The sequence below is a fragment of the Ursus americanus genome, chromosome 6 (genome assembly GCF_024610735.1).
Source record: "Ursus americanus isolate L20-20 chromosome 6, mUrsAme1.1.p, whole genome shotgun sequence".
Classification (NCBI taxonomy): domain Eukaryota; kingdom Metazoa; phylum Chordata; class Mammalia; order Carnivora; family Ursidae; genus Ursus; species Ursus americanus.
The window spans coordinates 30,654,325-30,678,494 of record NC_142132.1 but is presented as its reverse complement, the minus strand read 5'-3'; the positions used below and the strand labels follow the sequence as shown (position 1 = coordinate 30,678,494).

The window sequence follows — 24,170 nt, the reverse complement described above, 5'->3', positions numbered from 1 at the left end:
CTCAGCAGGACACACCCAGGTGGTGGCTACAAAGGTGGGACTGGAAAGGGGACACGGACTCAAGAGTCACCTGCACAGAGAAGGATCTGAAGGGAACCTGGGTGGTGCCCACTCATGGGGAAGGGAAGGAGAAAGAGAAGTGGACAGAGGTGGAGGAAAGGGAAGATGGGACAGCCCCCGGAACAGTCTTCACACCCACCGGTGCCTGGATGGGGGATGCTCTAGAAATACCAAGAGGCCCTCAGGGCACAGAGTAGCGTCAGCTCCCAGTGCCTGGGATTCCCTGCCATGTCCAATATGAGCCCCCGTTGTCTGCCACACCCAAGAGTTCTGGGCAAGTTCATGGGACCAGGAGAAGCCTCTTGGATACAGATAGAGATGGACAGCTAACATCTGTTACGTGTTTACTCGGGCATGCTGAGTCCTTTACGTGCTATACATTGTCCAGTGTTCTCCCTTCATATTTGAGATGGGAAACAGAGGTACACAGAGGCCGAGGTCATCCAGCCCCAAGTGACAGAACAAGGATGTAACTCGGGCTGCCCGGCCCCAGAGCCCTGGCTGCTCTTAACTACAGTGCTACGTGGGCACGTGACCTGGCCAGGAGAAAGAAAACCAGTGTTTTCCCAGAGCCAGGCTGTCCCTGCAGGACCACAGCTTCCCTGCATTTCCCGAATGATGAGGACCCTGGGTTCCCGTCAGCACTAGAGTGCCATCTCACCATCAGATCCCCAGGAGGAGGGAGGCGGGCAGGCAGAGCAGGGGACCCTCTTGCAGGGAGCACTCAGAAGGCAGAAAGTGTAGTGAAGGGCACACCAGCTCTGGCATGAGAAAGGGGAGCTCATCTGAATCCTGACTCTGCCTCTCTACCTCTCCGAACCTCAGAAGTCTGTAAAATGGGAACAATGGTCCTTCTCTTGCACACATGCTGGGAGCAGCAGAAGAGATTAGGTCCATTCAACGCTGAGCATTGTCAGTAGACAGCTGGCACAGCTGTCAATGACTCACTTCCGCACTTGTCACCACCTACTCCCACTCTAAGGAGCCAGGACTCCCGTCTCAGCCGTAGATGGGTGCTGCTCCCACTGCCCCTCCCCCCACAGCAGGTGTGTCAGGTCTTCTGAGGACACACTTTCTGGGAAGCACCATGGGGAGGTGGAGAGAAAAAGCAACCATTCTGGTCCTGACTTTCCCACCACTTACTGGGTAAGTGGTCTTGGATATGTCTCCTAACACTGTAGGCACAGCTTCCTCTTTCTAATATGAAGCAGCTGGACCATGAATATGCTTCAACCCCAGTCTCCTGAGTGGTCACCCTCGGGATGGCCACGGGGTGGCCTCTCCTGACCCTTGCCTCTGCCTTTGTATACACGCCCGCAGACATATAGTTTGTGTGTGAGTATGCTCTAACTTGGGTGGTTTTAGGTCTGCGACTTGTTTTGTTGTCTGAATCGTATTTCTTGGGAACCGTCCAAGTTCTCTGAGTTCAAAGGTGTGATAGTTCTGTGGGAGTGCCGGCACTAGGAGTGGAGAGAAGGGCTCTGAAAAGAAAAACAGCTGGAAAGCAAAAGTAGAGGGCCACATGCAGAGGGAAGCGGTAGCTGAAAAATTAGGGTTGACAGGTGAGTCTTTGTTCCTGATCTTTAGCCTCACGACAACCAGCAAAGCCATCCAGCTCTCGGCCGGGGAGCCGCGCGGTCCCAGACGACAGGTGACAGACAGACATACACATCGATTCACAATGACACTCAAAAAACCAGTCACAAGCCTGGTCACAGGAGCTCAGGTACAGTAGCACACAAGACGGCGTGGACCCAGCCCTCCACTGGGCCCAGCAGAGAAACGGACATGAAACACACCAGACAGAGCCTTACCTGCTGGAAGCGGAAGGACTCCGACCTCTTCTTCTGGTTGAGCTGCCACTCTTTGAAGTGGAGCACAGCCTCGTCCACGTTGACGATGCCCAGCTTCACCTGCTCCTGCAGGGTGATCAGCTGCCGCTGGCCTGGCGTTTTCATCCCAGCAAAAGGGTCATATATACTCGACTGGGGCCTGTCCCTCCACGGTCTGACGAGAGGCTCTGGAAAGGATGGCAACACTCAGTGTGACAGCTCCCCGGCTGAGGAGGGCAGGCAGGCGAGTGGGGTTAATGAGGCCGGTCATGGGCTCAAGAGGACGCGTCTCAAAAGAACAATTAGATGTGGAACGGAGAAGGGGGGCATATGACATTGAATCAGAGAAAGGGAAGCAGCTAATAATTTCAAAGCCTGTTACACTAAAGTAGACGAGGCCATAGCATTTTAGGAGGTATGAACAGCATCCACTGGACAAGTCAACAGAACCCCCAAGCCTGAATTATTGAGAAGCCATTAGACTAGCATTTCTCAATGTAGACACTACTGACATCCTGGACTGGCGAGTTCTTTGTTGTTGGGGGGCCGTCTTGTATGCTGTAGGATGTGCGGCCTCATCCCTGGCCTCTACCCACTAGATGTCAATAGCATCCCCTGCCTCAGCTATGACAACCACAAACATCCCAAACATTGCAAATATCCTCTGAGAGGCAGTGCAGGGAGAGGAGAAATCACCTCTAGTTGAAAACCACTGCTTTAGACTAAAATCCACTCTGAGAAGAGAATATACAGAAAAATTCTACACAGGATGCTTTCCCCAACACACTCCAGCCCTTTACTGTCCTCCCTGCACCCGAGCAGCATGGGCACCATGACTGTGGACCCATGGACATGAAATGCCCAAGAAGACTGGAATGTCAACGGAACCATGATTGAGCTCCACTGTCACCAGGCATAGATTAGGTGCTGGGTCCCCAGTGGCTCTCCTTGGGTTGTTCCTCTCCCAACCTCTCCTCCATATTACAGATTCATGGTTCCCTGTTTTGGAGATTCTCAGGAAATATGAAGGCAACCCCTCTCTTTCTCCAGGCTGTGACTCCACTAAGTTCTGTGGAGAATGAGCTCCGTGCAGACACAATGGGGCCATTGGGGCTTATGAGGACAACTTGACATTTTACTGCTCATTTCATGTAGGGCTATCTCTGATTGTAAATTTCTCTAGCAGGATCCCCATCTGGGCATGGTGATTTAGGGAGAGAGCAAGAAGAAAAAAGAGAGGTGACTTCAAAGAAGTCCATCTGTCATTCTTCCCGACCATTCACTCATCTGTCGATAGGCACCCACAAACCTTTCTCCCAGATTTGCCTTCTTCAAGGCTGTCTTTAATTGTGCTGGAAGATGGGGTGTGGGGAGAAAACAAAATGCATACACCAATCAATTCCACTCTCCTACCACCCAAGTCCTTGAGATGCCTTCCAAAGCTTAGATCGTGTCGTATCTCCTTTTCAAAAGAATCATCGATGGGATAATATTGAACGTCTCTCTTTAGTACGAGGAAGTTAATCAAGAAAAAAGGAGTGCTTATCTCCTCACACTTCCTCAAAAAGTCTTTTGAGGAGGGAAAAAAAGGGAAGAAAAATGTTACCCAACCGCAAGCAAAATGTCTCTTCAATAAAAGCTGAATGAAAGTGTCGTTTAGCCAGTGCAGATAGGGTAAGTAAATAGCATGGTGGGGCTGTATCCTTAGGTAAAGCCTCCGTGCCAGGCCGCCCACTCTCATCCTGCTGGCACGAATCTCACTATTTACACTGCTTTGTGTGCTGTCGCAGACACGTTCTAGTGTGTTCACAGTTCTTGGTATGATCAATTTGTACACTATTCTAGGGCGCCCCAATCTCTTCTCCTCTCCCCTTACCATCAGTTCAGCACCACCTAAGGTGTCCCCTGAACCTCTCTGTGTTTCAATGCTAAGGAGTCGCTACCCTTGAAAATCTCTGAAACATGAACACTTCTACCGCCTGGAAGTTAAGGTCAAACGAAAGGGAGCTGAGCACGTGGCGCTTACCTTTCCTGACGCTCTCTGAGGACACGTAAAAATTCCCAGGCCGCTCTTGACTTTTTTCTGCAAAAACTATGAGATAAAGAACATTCTAGGTAAAAGCCAAATCAGATTTCTTTCCAAGGGGCTTTATAATATTTTAGATATTTACTGGAAAAATTACCAAAATCTTATACAAAAATGGTAATGATGGATCACATTTTGGGCCACTGCATGCAGTTCTGTAAATCACACCTCCAGTAGGAGGCAACAGGATTATGCAATGAAGACAGCCCCAACAGACTAGGTCTCAACGCCAGAAAGACAAAGCCAGCCAGAGGACGTGATCGATCATTAAAGAAGAGGATAACGTGACCAAGGACGTGAGCTGGACCCCAGAACACTGGAATACCTCCAAGCTGGAGAATTAAAGGAAGGGCCACTTAATACATCAGGGGTGCCATAAGACAGAACTTGGAGCAGTGCGGCTGATACAGGCACGCACAGCTCCGAAGGGACTCAGATGAAGTCAGTCGTGAGCAACAGACCCACCAAAACCAACAGGAAAACGGAGAAGTGACAAATGCTCACTTGGTGGTAGGAATGCATAGTGATTAAGGCTCCCTGGGCTCCGGAGAAGACTCGCTGGATTCAAATCCTGCCTTGGCCACTTGGGAGCCACGTGATCTTGGACAAGAGGCTCGGCTTGTCTCGGCCTCAGTTTTCTTATCTCTAGAATGATGATGATTAATAGTACCTTCCTCCCCAAGTTGTTGTGATGATTACATGAGTTAATCTGGAAAGTGCTTAGAACAGTGCCTGGCACAAGGAAGCACTCAACATTAGCAAAACCCTGGGACAGGTGCCAAGAGCGCAGCAGTACTTCGGCATGCGGGTTAACACGACTGATACCTGCACGGTGCACCACAGTTTATAAATGTATTCTCCCATCTGACCCTCACAATCAGGCTCTGCAGAGTATTTTAGGTATTATTATGATACATGCATTGATGTATACGTGTATCATTATGAGACCCATTTTACAGATGAGGAAAGGAAAGCTAAAGAGAATGAAACAACTGACCTCACGTCCCAGGCTGGGAAATGCAAAGGCTGGGACACGAACCCAGGGGTTCTGGCCTCCAGATCACTGCCCTTCTTGTCATCTCCTGTCTCTCTTTCCTTTGCTTCCCCAGTTGCCCAGCAAGTCCTTCAGGGATCTTTAGGAATCACCCAGGCCCCTTTCCCAGCTCCCCACAGTGAGCCATAACACTAACACTCTCCTGCCATTTAAGAATTATCAATATATATTCACATGCTTCTTCATTTAGGTTCCCTTAGAAGCAGCCCTGGGGACAAGGATCCAGGTGCAAGGAGTCAACATGGGGAGTGATGGAGGTGAGGCAGGGAAGTGGATAAAGCCATACAGGGTGGGTATCCAGTAAAGTTACCTGGGTGGGCAAGCTGGGGAGCTCTGGAAAGCAATGCAGAACCCGCACCTCGGAGTTCTCCCAGCAGAAGGGCAGGAATGCTGGGGTACTCAGCCACCAGCCCACCCGTCACTGGCTGCTGGGGCTCAGGGGTATTAATCCCCCAACTCTTCCAGCCTGACTTGCCAAAGCGCAGAGGAGGCTCCGGCTGCCAGAGAAAGCGGTCAGACTAAGAGACATGGGTCCTGACGGGCAGGGTGCAGCCAGTGGGCACAGAAATATACAGAGCTGGGGGATGTGGGCAGAGTACCCATAGTGTCTGCTACACATGCCGCAGGAGATGTTACCCAAGGGGACGGTAAAACACAAGCACGGAGAGCACCTGGCTATCCATAATGTCCCTCAGCCGTACTCCCACCCAGTGCAGGGTTGCCGGGTTTAACAACCCACAACCAGAACTGGAAAAAAAAAAAAAAAAGAGTGCAATATTTGGGACAGAAATTATTTGCTGTTTGTCTGAAATTCACGTGTAGCTGGTCACCCTGTAGCTGGGGCTCTGGTTGAGGGCTACCTTCCCCAATTTGTGATCTCATTTTATCACAACTTCCACAACCTTTTTATACTATTAAAAATGGAATGGAGGTCAGGCACACAGATCTGGCAGTTCTTAGCTCTTACAGTATTTGGAATCCTGTCAATACAATCAAGCCCTAAAAGAGAGCAAAACTGACAATGAGTCAGCATCTAACTGATGTCCCAGGGACCACAATGAGGACGTCGAACCCAGCTCTCACCAGTTTGTGTTACTGTAGGTAGGTGGAGAGCCTAGCATAGTGGCTGAACGCCAGGACTGCAGAGTCGCGCGTCCTGAGTTCAAATACTGACTCTGCTACGTGGTAATAGTGACCGCTATGAGTCTCCGTTTTCCTCATCTGTACAATGGGGATGATAACAGCCCTTACCTAATTCATTATTGTAAAGACTAAATGTCATGTTCCAGAGAGAGTACTCTTGGTAGATTTCAATAAATGTCAACTATTAAAAATTAATAATAATAATAGTTTCAGGAGATAAAAATTTACCAGGGTTCCTGCCATTTGGAGTAGAGGTAAACTTGTTTACCTCTCTGTCTTCATACTGCACGTCCAGGAAAGCCAGAACTGAATCTGATCATGGCCCGTGGGCCAGCTCCAAAATCTGCCCTAGCCCTCACCCCATCTCCTGGGGCTGGTTAGAGACCATTCAGAAGGGGACAGTCTCCAAGCAATGGTTCAGAAGTTAAGAGGATCCAGGGAATTCTTACTGAGAAGCTCCAAAGACCCCACTGAGCATCGTTCCCTACCACACTTGCCTTTAGAAATGTACGGTTCATTGTCAGGCAGGTGGTGAGTGCCGGGAGCACTGGCCTCTGGCCTGGGCACCGGGACAGGGGGTCTGTTGGCCAGGTCCACGGAAAAGGCCTCATCGTCATCCACCACGTGATACACATCTTCCTCCTGACCACCGTGGTGCAGCTCCCTCTCCAAACTGGCCATTCCCATGCTGTTACCTAGAAACACAGAGAAAGGTGCCTGAAAGCGGTGGCCAAAGAAACCAGCTGATTGACAGTTGTAAGAACAGAGAGAGTGACCATAATTTATTTGTCCTGTACTGCCCTTTGGCAAAGATCTTCCCCTAGACCGTCTCCTGTATGACCCACTGAGAACCCCACGTGAAGCAACTGAGAAAACACTGATGTCACCTTCATCTGGCACCCAGCAATGCAGCAAAGGGGAGTGAGCACTAACCTCTAGCATCTTAATTTTATTGCTAGGATTCAGTTATTCATCCCACTGAAACTAGAGAAAAGAGCACATAGCCCCCAAAGTCAAAGGACAGTTGGAACCACCCCCTGGCGCCTGGGCAGCAGCGTGAGGGTGGCCAGGAGCCCTCGCCACCAACGGCTGCGGCATCCCCTCCCCCATATCAAAATGAGCACAGCAAACCCTGGCTGTGCACCCCCTCTGTGCCGCGCTATTCCAAGTACACACCCGCGCTACCTCCTTTGACTGCCTAACGACACTGTGGAAGAACTACACTCGTTATTCTCATTCTGCCAATGAAGAAACTGGGCCTTTGGGGATTTAAATAACTTGCCCCAAGTTACGTAGAGCCAGACCGGCATCCAGGAAAGCTGGCTCCAGAACTTGTGTGCTTAACCTCCATGCTCTACTACTTCTTTGCAACCTTTGCCCCCACTCTGCCCTCCATCAACCAGGAAGATTCAGGACAGAAGCTTGCCGCTCCCCCTCTGCCCCTGGGGTCCCACAGCCGTAAGGTTTTCCTTGCCCCCTTCCTGGTGACAGGCTGCAATATTCTGTGCTGGGACCAAATGCAATGGCCCCTTGGCTTTGAGAATCTCAGCAGACCCGATTTCGTATGCCATCGCCCCTCATACACGTGAGCTGTGGGGACCTCGGGCACATCGCATAACCTCTCTGAGTCTGATTTCCCTGAGAGACCTACTCACAGGAGTACCGTGAGGACAAAATGAGACGGTAAAGGAAAAGCACCCAGCTCAGTGCGTACACATAGCAGGTGTTCTCCTCTCACTTTTTTCTTCTCCCCAGCACCACACAGTCAACAAATCTTTATTAAATGCCTGTTTGAGATACAGGAATGAATAAAGCTTGGGCCTTCTTCCTATGGGATTTCCAATCCAGATTTATCGGAAGTTTTTTAGTTGCATCTTTTCTGAGCTGTGGGGAGACTGCTCTTGGCTTCCTTGTGTCCTGGATCCAGAGGACTGACCGACCAGGGGGGTCTCAACTCATCCAGGGGCTCTGAGTTCCAAGGCTCTGCCTTCGAGAAACTTTCCAACAAGTGGAGAAGCGCCCACCTGTTCATCTTTGAACATCTTGTACAAGGGAGTGAAGAAATTCTGGAGAGGCTTGTCTGATGTTAACAAAATCAGTGTCCCGGGAGAGCTGCTGGCTACCCTACCAGAGACAGTGATTCCCAAGGTGCCTGCCCCCATGCACACAAGTTCTCAATCCTGCTTTTACAGTGTGAAAGTAGCCAGAGACAACAAAGTGTTCTAATAAAACTTTATTTATACAAAAACAGGCAGCTAGCCAGGCTATGGTTTATCTACCACTACTCACAACTGTTCTTTTCTCTTCACTGTCAAAACTACTTCTCCCATCCTGAACCCCATCCTCTTAGCACCCTGCTTTCTATGCCTACTTCATCAACAGACCCTGCCCCCATTAATTGTAAAGGACTGGACAGAGTTAAGGAATTAGCCACACAATTTAATACCCGCCCTCTCCGACCTTCAATGATAATAAGAATGACAACAACAACACCAATCATAAACCTTCACTGCCTGCTCTATGTCCAGCCCTGCTTAGAGGCCCACAAGACAATATCTCATTTAATTCTCACAATATTCACCTGAGGACACTGAGGCCCAGAGGAGTTGAGAACTCGTCTAAGGTTTTCCAGCCAGCTGAAGGGGGAACTAAATATAGATCAGAGTTCATGTTCTTAACTATGACGCAATACAGTTCAACGCCACCATGTTTGTGTATATTCCCTTATGTTCTCCACCTTCACCAGAAAGACGTCTCTTGAGGGCACTTGATTGCATCTTATTTTTCTCTGTGTCCTCTGGCCCAATATCCAGAGCAGTGCTTTGCTCATAGTCAGTACTCAATAATTTTAGTCAAATAAAAATAAGCATATGCATTTTAAAATGGCTCTTGTTGGAGGCAGCTTGTTACCCAAATGAGTGGCTCCAATGGTGGGAACTCGTGGCCTACTGTAACAGGCTGAGGGGGCAGCTCACAGGGATGGAGTGCCTTCAATCACGCCATATGCAGGTATGCGTGGCAGCCCATTCCTTTAATGGAACAACCATCATATGGAACCAAGCAATGTTCTTACATGTGTTTCTCTTTCCCTCTTTTTGCTTCCCCGCTCGCAGTTGCATATTACCTTCTAAAAACTTGCGGATCATAGAGTCCTTAGTGGTCCGAGAGAAACCATCTCCAGGGACTGGATTAGATGTACCGGCCTGAAGCATTTCGACATCTAGAAGAAAAGGAAACTAAGAGTTTATACCTTGTTATTCCACACAGGCAAGGAGATTTTACAGGTGGATGTAAAAGATTTGACAAACCAAGAAATATTGAACCAAGAGATTCAAGAATTCATGAATCCATCCATCTTCCCATGCATGCATGCATCCATCCATCCAACTATCTATCTACTTATAAGGACCCCTGTAAGTGTGAGGTGTAAAGGAGAGCAACATTCACAACCCTCAGGCCCTTTCCAGGACCACAGGACTCAAAAGGTATAGATATTATGCTCATTTGCATTTGAAACAATGGGCTCAAATTTTAAATGTATAACCATAGCATTGTTTGTAACAACCAAAACCCAATGGGAAACAGGAATAACAAAGAATAGATAAGTTGTGGTTTATGCAAACAATGGAACAGTATGCAACAGTTCAAAAGAACATGTTGGAGCCACTTCTATCAACATAGTGTCATCTCAACAACAGAATAGTACCATCTCAACAGCATAGGCACAAGAACTCTATTTCTAGGTCACCCGTGGACTTGATTATTTATGAGGAGGAAGCACATTGACCTTTGGTTTTCACTATTAAACATAAACCCACAAAGATCAAAACCGTGTGTGAAAATCACTCAGGTATCACGGTAGCTTCTATTCTAACGTGAGTAACCAACAGTGTCCTATTACTTTATGTCTCTGGAGTATGCTTTTTGGGAGCAAAATTTCATCCCTGTATTAAAACTAGAGCTTTGAGGGGCGCCTGGGTGGCTCAGTCATTAAGCGTCTGCCTTTGGCTCAGGGCGTGATCCCGGCATTGTGGGATCGAGCCCCACATCAGGCTCCTCTGCTATGAGCCTGCTTCTTCCTCTCCCACTCCCCCTGCTTGTGTTCCCTCTCTCGCTGGCTGTCTCTCTCTCTCTGTCAAAAAATAAATAAAATCTTTAAAAAAATAAAAAATAAAAGTAGAGTTTTGATATTATCAAAGATTGCATTCACTAAGTCATATCACACAATTACTGAGGACTTATTTGCTTAGGCAAAAAATGTAGTTTGAAGTTGAATAGTATACTTTGAGAAAAAATGGTTTGAATTTAATCAGGATACATAGATAATGCCATTTCTTTACCCCTTCGATCTTTGGGGACCAGCTAAATAAAATCTGGTGAATTTGTATGAAGACTTTGATGCAACTATTTATGTCAATTTCCCAAGAACAGTCACTGAAAAGAGGTCATAGTCGTGAAGTAATGTGAAGGATAATAAACTTTATATGACATAATACTTGTTTTGAAACAAAATGTTTGCATATACATAGGAAAAAAAGACTAGAGAGAAATACATTAAAATGCATATAGTAGCTATTTCTGAAATAGTATAGATTCTGGACATTTTATTTTCTATTTTGTACATTTCTTTGTCTTCCAAATTATCCACAATGGCTTCTGTGGCTTCCATAAATGAGAAAAACCTTATTAACACTTGTTTTTTAAAGATCCAAGTAATTATGATCAAATATGTACAATTAGATTTTCAAAGCAAAAATAATTTCAGGTTATTAAAAAATTTTTTTAAATAAATTTTGGCTCACCTGTCAATTATCAGATTAATTGATTTTTTTAATTATAAAAAATGACCGATTTTAAACTTCCCAGGGACCTGATATTACATTATTACATAGCACAGCTCTTACTGGACCCTGTTGCAAACTTCCATACTCCTGTGATAATCAAAATATAAATTTTGTGACCATAAAAAAAAAAAACACATAACATTGAATGAAAAAGTTGCAGACTAATGTTTTTGGTATGATATGGTTTATATAAAGTTTTAAGGCCTATAAAACATTACATGCTGGGAGGATAAACGTTGAATTCATGGTAACGGTTACCTCTGGAGAGGAAGGGAGGACAATCAGGTTCCAGAGGGGATTCATAGGGTAATGTAATACATAATTAAAAAAAAAAAAACTGAGACAATGAAAAAAAGAAAGAAAAAAGAAATGCATACTCTTGATGAAACAGAATCTTTAACAAATACAATGTTTTAGAAAATCAACATAGTATCTATTGCCCCCAAGAAAACTCTATTTTTGTATTTGCTTATATATACACAAAGCAGCTCTGGAAATAGATGGAAAGAATTAAGATCAGTGGTTTCCTAGCACTCAAAAGTTGAGGGACAAGGACTAGAGAAGGATTTTTCGCCATTCACCCTTCTATAGTTGAGCTTTTTTAACCTACTGAAAAAAATAATAGAAAGAAGTACCAGGTTTGGATCATGTTTGTGTTACCGTAAATATTATCCAAAAAAGAAGAAGAAAAACCAATTCCTCTTTGCTACTTTTCGGTTTATTGTTTCCTGACACAGCAGACACGTTACATGGACTATAAGGTACCTTGATACTCTAGTCCAAAGCTCTGCAGTTCCAAATGAGGAACCTCTCCTGTCCCTGCTGAATTCTATAACGCAAGCCACAGAGAGAGCAGGGTGACAGAAATGATTCTGAAACACACCGGAGGTGGTTTAATTTTAAAAATTAAATTTCTGATAAGAACTCATATGTAATTCATTCTTTAAAAATTGAAGACCAGAAAAATTCCACTTTGAGATTTCCTGTTCAACCCACCGAACTGTGGTTTTATGGAACACTTTCCCCACGGAGTTAGAAAATTGGGAAGAAAGGTGTATTCTATAGGACCCTCCTCTACCTGACAAAGACTGTATCACTCTCCCTGGAGCCACCCCCACCACAATCCCCACACCCCCTAGCCACCTGACCCTGACCCAGACTTTTGAAACTCCTCATTTACACAGCAATAAAATACGGAGGAGTCTATCCCAAAGCCGAGACTTGCTTGGATCAGACGCCCCTAGAGATGGAGGGAGGGAGGAATTTCACAGGCCTGGTGCTGCGCCCTCTAGGAAATCACGGAGCCTTCCAGCATCTCCAAGAACCTGGGCAGAGCAGCGCCAGGACAATTTCTTTTCTTTTTCTTTTTTTAAATTTAAATTCAATTAATTAACATGTAGTGTATTATTAGTTTCAGAGGGAGAGTTCAGTGATTCCTCAGTTGCCTGTAACACCCAGTGCTCATTATATCCAGTGCCCTCCTTGATGCCCATCACCCAGGTACCACATCCCCCACCCCCCTCCGTGCCAGCAACCCTCAGCTTGTTTCCTAGAGCTAAGAGTCTCTTATGCTTTGCCTCCCTCTTTGTTTTTATCTTATTTTATTTTTCCCTTCCCTCCCCAATGATCCTCTGTTTTGTTTCTTAAATTCCACATAGGAGCGTCAGGACAATTTCAATCACCAATAACCAAACCACCCTGGCTGGCAACACCAGAGCTCAAGTTTCACAACCAGCCACCCCTGTTGACAACGGTAACACAGTCACGCAACAGCCTAGCTGTTTTCACTAACAAAGTTCAATTTGAGAGAACTGATGTCCACGTCCAAAAGGCAGATGCACAATTAAAGAAGCTACAGAGAGTATTAGAGAAATAAAATGTGACAGAAACGGGCAGCAGCAAGGGCAGCCCTGGCTGGACCTGGCGTGCGAACATAGTAAGAATGCAGGCTTCTGCCTCTGGTACGATGACCCCATCTGAATATGCTGGGGGTTTTGTGGGTTAAAGCATTAAACAGAAAAAATAGAATGAGCCCTAGTAATAAAACATATCAGTACCAGGATCCATTGATACAATGCGCTGAGGAGGACACAACACCATTTCTATGGTATTCTTCCAAAAATTCACAACCTTGGTCCACTCACAGAAAACATGTGACGCACCCAAACTGAGGGGCTTTCTACAAAATGAGAGATCAGCACTCAAGACAAGGAATGACGGAGGGACTCTTACAGGTTGGAGGAGACTAAGGAGAAATAACCACATGCGTTATGGGATGCTGTGTAGGCTAAGCATCCAAGAAAGCCCCCATCAGCACCTAGCACCCTACCTATGGGGTGGGGAACATTGGTGCAATGTGAACAAGGCCTGGAGGTCACCCAGTTGGTGGTACTGCACCAACGCTGATCCGGCTTTAGCGGTTATGCTGCGTTACACAAGAGCTAGTATCCGGGAAACCTGGACGAAAGGCATACAGGAACGCTAGCGTTTCTGCAACTCTGAGTCTAAAAGTAGTTCAAAATAAAAAGCTGGGTTGTTGTTTTTTTTAAGAAATAAGAAAGGAGAAAAAGGAGGAGGGGAGGAGATTTGAAAAGCAGAAGAGGAAATGCAATGGGAAAATTAAAAAAGCACAGCCCCCAAGGATGACCTATGCTGACCCTTCCCTGTCCACCTATGGACCACGTCACCTTCCAGTGACACTTGGGAGCCATGCACATTGGGTGCTGTGACCAGGTGGAACTAAATGGGCCACCTGTGACAGACAGATCTTTTTCCTTTGTAATTGTGCCTTAACTGGATCTGCTGAACAGCAGCCCTGTGACCTTGGGCATTTCTCCTCCCTGAGCCACCCTAGAAGGGTGATGAGAGGCTTGGGCACTAGGGTCAAACTGCACAGGTTCCAATTCTGATTCTCCCACTCCTGGCTGGAGGACCATGACACCCACCAGTCTGACACCAAGCAGACTTTTTAGATCTGATGGTTCAGGAGGACGCAGGCCAGCAGGACGGCGCCAGGCGCCATTTCTCCTCGAGCACAGTCTTTGTGCCAGTCTGGCAGTCCACGGGCAAGGAGAGGAGATCCGGGTCAGGCAGGTGGAGAGGCCACCCTGGTGAGAAGCCTCACGGCCCACAGGAGCAGCATCTCTCGCGGTCATTCCGCGGGCAGCCTTCCAGGGTCCCCACGAGCAGGCCGGAGGCACTGCACTCAGGGAAGCCCAAAGTGTGCTGTCCCTTTCGGGTACTTATAGTCCACACAGAGCTCCTCCCAGTTCCAGATGCAATTTACCAACCAATTAGGGGTCATTTTTATCATAGGCAATGTTGCCTAGAAACATAGTTGACATTTGACTCTTATCACGTTACCAGGGTAACAGAGCTGGAAAGTCAACCGAAGGTCAAATTCTCGAGCAGAAGGGGAAATGATAGCTGTTACATTAACTCTTCGCCCACGATTATCTTGGGTCAAGTTGTTTAAATCCTCTCAGCTTCTCTTTTCCTGTCTGTAAAATGGTGGTAATAGCAGTATGTATCTCATAGGTTTCCCATGAGTATTACATGAGAAGCTGGCCAAGTGCTTAGCACAGTGCCTAGCCCAGAGAAAAGTGCTAAATAATGCTAACTGCTATTACTGTTACTATCATTTACTATTGTCTTTATTATTAAATTCTATACCTAAGCTAATGTCCTAAGCAGAGAACAGTTTTTTAAAAAGAACTCAATTTATACTTACTCTTTTTTTTTTAGATTTATTTCTTTATTTGGGGGGGGAGGGGCCAAGAGGGGGGAGAGAGAGAGTCTTAAGCAGACTCCCCACTGAACGCAGAGCCCGATGCAGGGCTCAGTCTCACAACCCTGAGATCATGACCTGAGATCACAACCTGAGCCGAAACCAAGAGTCAGATGCTTAACCAACTGCACCACCCAGGCACCCCTATACTTATTCTTAACAGTGACTTTGTTTGAAGTCAATCTCCTTCGGAGTAATAAATGCTAATGGGTTAACTCTAATATCTGAATTTCCACACATATTCTCAAATATCACATGTATTACATTCCTAGTAAAGAACTATTAAAGCATAGGGGAAATCTTAAGATAACAAATGCCAATGCTTTACAATAGAATTATGTGTGGAAATCTGACTCACACACAAGGCTTGCCAGGCATTTTCTGGATCGTGGCTCCTGAACACCGAGTCCCAGATGGACAGAGCTGCAGGCTTCTCTCCTCCTTCCCCAAGGCTCTGCCGATGCAGTCCAGACCCGAGCTGGAGGCCCCATGCCCATTTACCCTATGCTTTCCTGAGGCCCATCATGTTCTTTATTCGTGGGCTCAGCAACGAACATGGAAATTCTAGTAGCTCTTCAGGGCCTTCTGGCCCCATCCTGTGCTGCCAAGATCATAGGCAGAGGCTGATCCTAAAGACAGGCTAAACCCATAGGATGCAAGGCATGGCTGGAAGAGTGTGATGGTGCAGGGTGGAGGGAGGAGATAGAGGGTGGTCTGCAGACGTAGGAGAAAGCCCGGGGATCGGCAGTCAAGACTCTGACAAGGGCTGGAGCCTAGTGAATCATCTGCATTCAGGGGACAATCGTAAGTCAGAGGAAGGCAGCCACTGAAGCCAGACAAGCAATAGAGGTGAGAGCACTGGTCACCGACTGAGTGACCAATGCAGGTCGACATCACAGTCAGAGGTGGCGGTTACCTGCATGGACTCTGGTGTCCTGGAGAACTGGGTTCAAGCCCCGGCTCTGACTCTGACTAGCTCTATGTCCTTGGGCAAGATAGCTGAGATAACTCAGCTTGTATATGTCCATCTGTAAAGTGGGGATAAATAACGGTACCTACCACGTAGGAAAACTGTAGGGGCCGGTGGAGACAATGCTTACAAAATATTCAGCAACAGTGCCAGGCACTAAATATTAATGGATGCCATTATTATGTTGAGGCAACCTAGATACTGTATTAGTTTTCTATTGTTGGTGTAAAAAAAATAATAACCACAAATGTAGTGGCTGAAGACAACATAAATGTATTACCTTACAGTTCTGTAGTTTGAAAATCTGAACTGGGTCTCACTGGGCTGAAATCAGAGAGGACTGCCTTCCTTTCCGGGAGCTCTAGGGGAGGACCTGCCTCCTTGCCCCTTCCGGCTTCCAGAGGCCGCCTGTACTCCTTGGCACGCGGCTCTCTTCCCCCATCTTGGAGGCCAGCCATGCCAGGCAGCAAACTTAGCCGGACTGAGCCCTTCTCCTGGAGCCATCTGTGGTTTTTCTTTTTTTTTTTTTTTTAAGATTTTATTTATTTATTTGACAGAGAGAGAGGCAGCCAGTGAGAGAGGGAACACAAGCAGGGGGAGTGGGAGAGGAAGAAGCAGGCTCCCAGCAGAGAAGCCCGATGTGGGACTCGATCCCAGGACTCCGGGATCATGCCCTGGGCGGAAGGCAGACACTTAACGACTGAGCCACCCAGGCGCCCCCTGTGGTTTGTTTTCTGATTCCTTCTTCCACTTCTAAGGACCCTTGTGATTACACTGAGTCCACCCTCATCATTCAGGACATCTCCTTTATCTTACAGCCAGCCGAGTAGCAATCTTAATTCCAGCTGCAACTTTCCTTCTTATTGCCAGGTCATCAAGCCCCTTCACAGATTCGGGGGCTCTATTCTGCCTACCACAGATGGAACCAAGGATCAGCACAGTTAGCCTGCCCCAAATTTCCCTCCCGTAAGGGTCTGGCAAGGGCAATACGACACAGGGATTAGGGCACACTCAAGTAAGTCCATCGTGGCCACACATGGCCTCAGCAGCCCTGGCCTGATGTAGGCATTACACACTGCCTCAAATGAAGTCACCTAAAAATGCCTTTCTTCCCGCTTATCTTGTAAATAAAAGGATTCTTTTTATACTGAATTGAACATAAATATCTTTGAACTCGACCAAGAACAGCAGATATATACATTGGCCTCCATGTCCCTATTCCGTATAGTTAAGGCAAACACTCATTAGTCACAGCACTCTTTCCGGCCTCAGGATCCTCAGCCCAGCCCTTCAGGCACTCAGGACCAACGAACTGACACTGGCACACGGAATTATTTTTCAAACACTGTTTGCCATATCTGTATCAGGCAGTAAGTCCTAGTATAACAGACACTGCCTTTGTAATAATAAAGAAAGTGTCCATTTATTGGGAGTTCGTGAGTCATAAGACACTCTCAGACGCTAATTGTGACAACTGCAAGTGCACGTACAAATCAGGCATACAGGAGTGGCTGAAAGGCACCGAAAATTCTGCAGGTGAAGGCAGTCTGCTTCCAGACAAAGGACATTTTGTAAAGGAATCCCTCCATTCCTGGCTGCTCAGGGTTTTTACCTCAGATTCCAAGCACTTAACCTTCACCACTTGTCAGTTAAAAATAAACTAAAAAGCCCAGAAACGTGCTGGTCTAAGGAGAAAGTGCAAAGTTTTTTTCACTGCCGCAGAGAAAGAAAGAGAGAAAAAAAATATGTAAGTATGTAACAAGGAGACCCAGGGGCCACGGTCTTCAGGGAAGAACCAGCTGCAGCTGGGCTACACCTGATTTAGGGAGTCAATCTGAAAGAACCCATTCCTGGGAAGGAAGAAGCTTGAACAGATGAGAGAAAGCCTAGGCAGGCACTTAATTAAGGAATGAGTCAAGAGCAATAATGAATTTTCAAAGAAGCTCATACGATACTCCTCAGGGGACATAAATCTAGATCATTTAGCTGTGGTGGAAACTCCATCCAGATTATGTGTTGTTAATTTAATACAAAACCCAATCTGAGTATCTAATACAGTAAAATGTCAGATGCCGAGAGGCTCTTCTTCTGGAAAGGCTCTTAAACCCTGAAAGCAGGCCAAAAGAATTTTCTTTTCAGCAAGTATTTTTATAGCCGAAAAAGAGCCTTAGAGCAAGGAGCAGCCTGGGAAAGCATTTGACGACGACCTGAATCCTGACTGGTTCTACCTGCACTCAGGTGGAATAAAGGGCTTGCACTGGCCATGTCGGCAAGGTAGTCCAACTTCCCCATGCCCTGATAGAGAAGTGATGGGAGGGACAGAGGGAGGGCGAGAGAGAGGGAGCGGTGGTCACACACACAGGGAGAGAGACACAGAGACAGAGAGGAAGCAAACAGCAACCTGAAATTACAGGGGCTAAGGAGTGGTGGGCAATGAAGAAGGAGGGGCTAAGGATGTACAGACTAGAAGAAGCAACAAGTCTGCAGGATCTCTGATGCAGACGAGCGCCTCGATACAGCACTCCTGGCCAGCACACAGACCCTCTGCCAGGCAGGAATCCGTCCACGAGCCAAGTCTGCGGTGGGGTGCAGGGGCACCATGACTTGCTAAGTCACACACCCTCCTCCCCTCATTCTCCACGTCTGTAGCTGCCCCTCAGGGCACCGTGCCCTTTTCCTCCGCGGCACTTTCACGGTTTGTAGTTATATATGTAGTGATGCGGTGTTTCTGTGTCATATCCAGCTCTCCCCCTTGAAGGACAGCTCCGGGAGGCAGGGGTCCTGCCGTCTTGTTTACTGACTCCCTGTCGCCTGCCACAGTGACTGAAACACACGAGAGGGCTGAGAAATACTGTTGAATGAATGAACGTGTGAACGGACAAATTAGGGAGTAGTAAACACATGAATAGGGACAGGGAGGAGTCTGCGCTTTGTGAAGGACTCCGGGCATTTTCCAAGCTGAGAAGAGAGAAGGGCAATCCAGACAACAGGAACAGCACGAGCAATTAGAGGAGACAGGGAAGGGAAAGGGCAGCCTGGCGGAGCCACTACCGCCAAGACATCCCACGCTCTGGACCGTCTGACAGATGTCTCACCACCACCTATCAGGAAAGTCTTTGCACCAGAATGTCAACAAAACTCCACCCCACAAAACCCAGGACGACTTTCTATTTTCTGGTACTCTCAAAATCAAGAAACGGTTGAGCGCTTACTGCACACATCACTGTGGATGACACACGCTTCCTAACTGAGGTGGGAGCCAGGAACCAGAGAAGCTTGTACATAACCAGAGTGCCAAGCCGTCTGCTTGCAGTGCCCCCAGGGAGAGCGCGACCCACGGCCATCCAGGTCCAGATGGAGCAAGGTCACTGCCGGTGGGAGGCATTTTATCTTATTAGCTTTTAAGACATTTAATCCAGCATGCTGTCCCCAAGTGCCCACATCCCTGACACAGCTCCTACACGGCTGGAGGAACAGAAGTAAGAGAAGTCAGCCAGGGCCTTCAGGCTCCCTTCGCCCCCCTGGGTGGTTTCAACCCTGGACAGCCTTCATTTCTATTTGGTGTCTGCATACACTTACCCTTGATAAAGAGATTTATTTCTTATATAGTAAAATTAGGAAGTTGATGGTTTAAATCTGTCTTAAGCAAAAAATTCTCAAGAGAATTGGGAGCAAGGTTGATGGTCTGATAACAAAGACATGGACTTACCACCTGGTGGCAGCATAGCTAAACTAAAGACCTGAGTGGGAGGGGCAGAGTGTGTGCGTGAGTGTGTGTGTGTGTGTGTGTGTGTGTGTGTGTGTGTGTGTGTACACCCACGCAACTTCAGGGGAAGGAGAGCCTGGAGTGGAATCATAAGCTCTCAGGGTCAGAAGCCAACATCACGCCTCCCCCCCCCTTCATTCCACAGGGGCCGCTTCTCTCACAACCTTCCCACTTAGTGGTTGTCTGGATTCCCCTTGGAGAAGGGGACCTCATTCCCAAGCCTTTTCCAAAACTCAAGTCAGAAAGAGGCAGATTCGTCCCAACACAGTTGGGTGACGTCCAAAGAAGTGGTAAAGAGCTGGCCTAAAGCCTGCACTCCATATGCTCGTCCTGGGAACAAAGGCGGGAATGAACAGAGCCTACACTCCTTAACACATTTACTTTCAGTCTCGAGGGTTCCATGGTAACAAAGGTGGCACTGATCAACGTGGCTACTGAGACACTTAGAAAGAGCTCCTGTCTAAGTGTCCCTCCCAGGGCTGGCAAATGCAGATCTTAGGAGGGCAGGCCAGGAGAGTCCTCTATCCCACTGGGGTGGCAGACAGACTTGTCCCCGGGAACATGCAGACCCAGATTCCCGACCCAGTTCTCCCTCAGTGGGACTTAAACAAGCTACTAAATTTTGGAGCCTTAGTCTTCTCCCCTGTGAAATGGAGCTAATTCTATCCACTAAGCCTGAGGACACTTGGACAAAATAACAGATGAGATAAAAGCAGTCTGCTTACTGGAAAGGGGTGGCAAATGTTACAAGTCATTACTGTGCCGGGTGGTATTGCAAATACATATCTCAGATTTATCAATTTGTCCTGCTTGTTTATAAACTAGACTGCCTTCCCTCCTAGAGAGTCACTGCTAATAAAAGGAAAGGTTCCTCCCCAGGTCCAAGTTCCTGCTCCTCCTGGGCCAACAGGTAAGGGCTCCTTCTCAAGATTAAACCACAGAGACAGAAGCACAAACCAAATCAGGTCTAGAATCAGAAAATTCAGAGTTTATATGACCTGGCAAGTGAAAAATACAGTGAGCTTCCTTTCCCCATCCACCAAGCAGCCAAATTCTACAGCCTGCCTATTGGTGGCCTCCTAGGTCCAGAGCGAGCAGAATCCCCCTGACCCCATGTAACCTTACATGTCACCAGCAGCCACAAACCAGGCTCGCTCCATAGCCCTCCACTGCCTTGGGAAGAGCTGGACAGGTTCACTGCTGTGCTGTGGCTGCCTTTACCATAACCCGCAGCTTTCCACTGGGCTGGAGCGTCCAAGGGGATAACAGGTGTTAGGGCTCTGCATCAACACGAAACAGCGAGTGAAGTGGGGCATTCTTTAACCGCTCAACTCCCCCACAGTAAGGACGTGGGGCAGAAATGCTGATACACAGTCTTGGGCTTCCTAAGTAGGTACCAGTTGTCCTTCAAATGTTCTTTTGTGAATGGATCTCTGTCCACATTGGAAAGGACAGTGTATTGGTCCCTCTTGTCACCCCAACACCCAGAAGCGGCCAGCAGCTAAAACACGGTAGAGGCTCCAAAAAAGCTTGTTGGGTCCACAGAGAGACGGGAGTGCAGGTGCCAAGGCGGCCAGAGGCCAGGGGCGGGGCTGCGGCGGCTAGATGGCTTCTTTAGAAGAAACCAGGACTCACACTTATGGCATTCGATGGAGATTTCTGGCTGGGAATAAAGAATATGGTCCTAGAGACTCAAATGCGAGCTCTATCACTTATCTGCCGTGAGACTCTGGGAGTGTTGCTCAACCTCTCTGTGACTCAGTTTTCTCATTTGTGAAGTGCGGGTTCATCAGAGCATTCGTATGAGGCTTGAAGGAGTCAGTAAGATAGAGGATGTAGATGCGGGAAGGACGCCTTCTCTCCTCAGCCCCCTGCTGGGTCGTGGCTCACTGGGGAAGAATTTCTACCAGCACTTCCAGTCCTCCCGGTCAGGCGCAGGAAGGGAGGCTCTACCAAGCCTTCCCGTATTCTCCCCGCTCCCAGACGGGCAGCCAATCGAACTAGCAAGCACCTAACAACTGGACCACAGCTTCCAGGTGCTGGGGCTGCCATGTCAAAGGCCCTGCTGTGTCAGGGTCTGCCTCTGGCCCCGGACCTGCCCACACCCCTACTCCAAGGCACCTGCTTGGCACCTGCTCTTCTGTTCATGGGTAGGGAACTCAAGCCCACCCCCCTACACCATGCACCCAGAGCCCCTCTTCCTCTCAGGCTGAAGGCTGGCAATACTCAACCCAGCCCGTTCCGGAAAGCCCTCTGTCAATAAAGCTGGTACACGGATGGGTATTTGTCTTGCCTTTCTTGAATCTGCTGAACAGCCCAGAGGGAAGGAGGGCTAAGTTTTAGGCAGTGTTTCAGAGTGCTTAGCAAACGGTAAGCATAGCAAACGGTAGCGACATATTAAAAAGGCTCTTTGAGGGCCCATTGCGGGTCCTCCTGCTCCAACACTGTGCACTGAAGTCCAACATTATTTAGACCAGTGGTTCTCTAGGGCAGCGGCACTGCCCTCTAGGGGAGGCCTGGAAAATCTAAGAGGGGTTTTAGGCTGTCATGACAGAAGGGACCCTACAATGGTTCCCCTTATCATCGGAGGCTACATGCCAAGACCCCAGAGGATGCCTGAAACCACGGAGAGTACCAAACCCTACATATACTATATTTTTTCTTATACACACATACCTATGCTAAAGTTCCTAATTTATAAAGTAGGCACAGTAGGAGATGAACTAAGAACAAAATAGAACAACTATAACAATATACTGTAACAAAAGGTATATGAACCTGGTTTCTCTCTCTCAAAATATTTTACTGTACTTACCCTTCTTGTGACGACAGAAGACGATAAAACGTTTACATATGAGATAAATGATGCAGGCATTGTGACGTAGTTAGGCTAGCAGTGACCTTCTGAAGACAGGTCAGAGGGAGGATCCTCTGCTTCTGGGCCACAGCTGACCACAGGAGAGACCTCAGATAAGGGGAGACTACCGTCCTGGCAACTAGCAGAAGCGGGAAAGATGCAGACAGTCTGCCATGTGCGGTGCTGTCCTGGACGATGAAGTGTTTTGTGCCCCTCGTGACTTCCAAATATTTCACTAGTCACATATAGGTTAAAAAAAAGCTGCTTATGATATATATATTTACACATATATGTGCATTTGTACATATCTGTGCATATGTACGTGTATATATTTCTTAATTTAATATCAGCAGGTACAAAGAAAAATATGGACAAATATCCCCACCAAACTATCAGGAGCGCTATATGGGTTGGTTCTGGGTAGACTCATATGGACTTCTAATAACTCAGTTACACATTTCTTCTTTGTTTCGAGTTATTATAAGAATGTCTTACTTTTACCATTGGTAAAAAGAAGTTAAGCAAAAAATGGGCAAAATTTGTTAAGCAATTTACAAGAAAAATCCTGTCCTAAAGATATGGTATTTTAGAAATAAGTTTATTATATATTAATCTATTAAAGTTAGGTTACTGCTAACCTAAAAAATCTGCTTATAAATTTCTGAGCCTAGAAACTAAACTGCTTCATATACAAATACAACTTGTATTTCTGCAGGGTTTTAAAACGCACAGAATTTTCCAGGAATTCAATTAGTATGAAAATGGAAAGGAGGGTGTGAAGAATCATTTACCATTTAGGAAAATCCGGGCACTGGCGCCAACGTTGCTGGCGGTATGCGAGTCGCCGATACAACAGACATGCGTCGGCCGGTCAGCATTTGAGGCCATGACGTTGGCAGTGACTCTGAGTGTAGGTGCCTGCGGCTGTTTCATTACGTTCTCACACACAGGCATACTGAGCCCTTCCTCTCCTTTCACTTCTCTTATCTTTTCACATGTAGGTACGTTAGATGATACAGGAATGGCATGTCAGGGTACCAAAGGGGGGGCATCATGCAATGTTCGCTACAGGGGCCCGTTGGGACTGACAGGGCTGAGAGCCACGGACTTTGCCCCTCAGATCACAAGGCAATGCCTCCGTCGACTCTGACCTCCAGGCCCTTGCCTACACTTTCCAGTCCCTCGGCAGCCACAGCAGAGGAAGTTTGGAGAAGGATTGTGCTTATCACAGCACATGATGACAGCTCTAACTTTGTGTAAAACAGGATCTTCATCTCTCTGGGGTGGGGTGGGGGTAAGCAAGGGACTTCCCCCCTCCCTCCCCCCCCCCCCACAGTCCCCGAGAATGAAGAAAGCCATGTGTCAGCAGAAGGACGGAGGCGGAACTGGGCTGTGCGACTTACAGAGGTCTTCGGTGGCAGCAGGCACAAAGGCGGCCATGGACTCATACAGCTCCTCGTCGCAGCCGGGGTTGAGGGAGCACTTCATGAGCAGGTCTGTGGAGAGGTGGGCCATGGACTCGTACACGGCGTCAGCCTCCTCCCCTTGCATCAGTTCCTCTTTGATGTGACTCTTCAGCATGTCCACAGTTTCCTGAAAGAGAAGACGGGACTCACAGGCGCCCGGAGACACTCTGGCCTTCTGGGTAGACGGAGGCCTCCGGCGCGCTTGGGACAGGCAAAGAGGAAAGGTTCACACGGGTCAGCGTTCAGCTGCCCCACTAGCCCGAAAGCTCCTGGAGGCCAGGCTCCAAGTCTTGGTCTGTTTGTTT

The 24,170-nt window shown here is 47.5% G+C and overlaps 1 protein-coding gene across 2 annotated transcripts in view; it reads right to left on the bottom strand.

Annotated features, from left to right (window-relative positions):
* Positions 1–24,170, bottom strand: part of PIK3AP1 (phosphoinositide-3-kinase adaptor protein 1) — a 113,710-nt gene that overhangs the window by 25,265 nt on the left and 64,275 nt on the right. For both annotated transcript variants that reach the window (XM_045784979.2, XM_087862849.1), the window contains 5 exons: positions 23,803–23,992; positions 9,300–9,395; positions 6,673–6,870; positions 3,919–3,984; positions 1,875–2,080 (listed from right to left, as the gene is read on the bottom strand). In XM_045784979.2, coding sequence (XP_045640935.1) covers positions 1,875–2,080; positions 3,919–3,984; positions 6,673–6,870; positions 9,300–9,395; positions 23,803–23,992 — 756 coding nt within the window. The remainder of the gene's footprint in view (positions 1–1,874; positions 2,081–3,918; positions 3,985–6,672; positions 6,871–9,299; positions 9,396–23,802; positions 23,993–24,170) is intronic.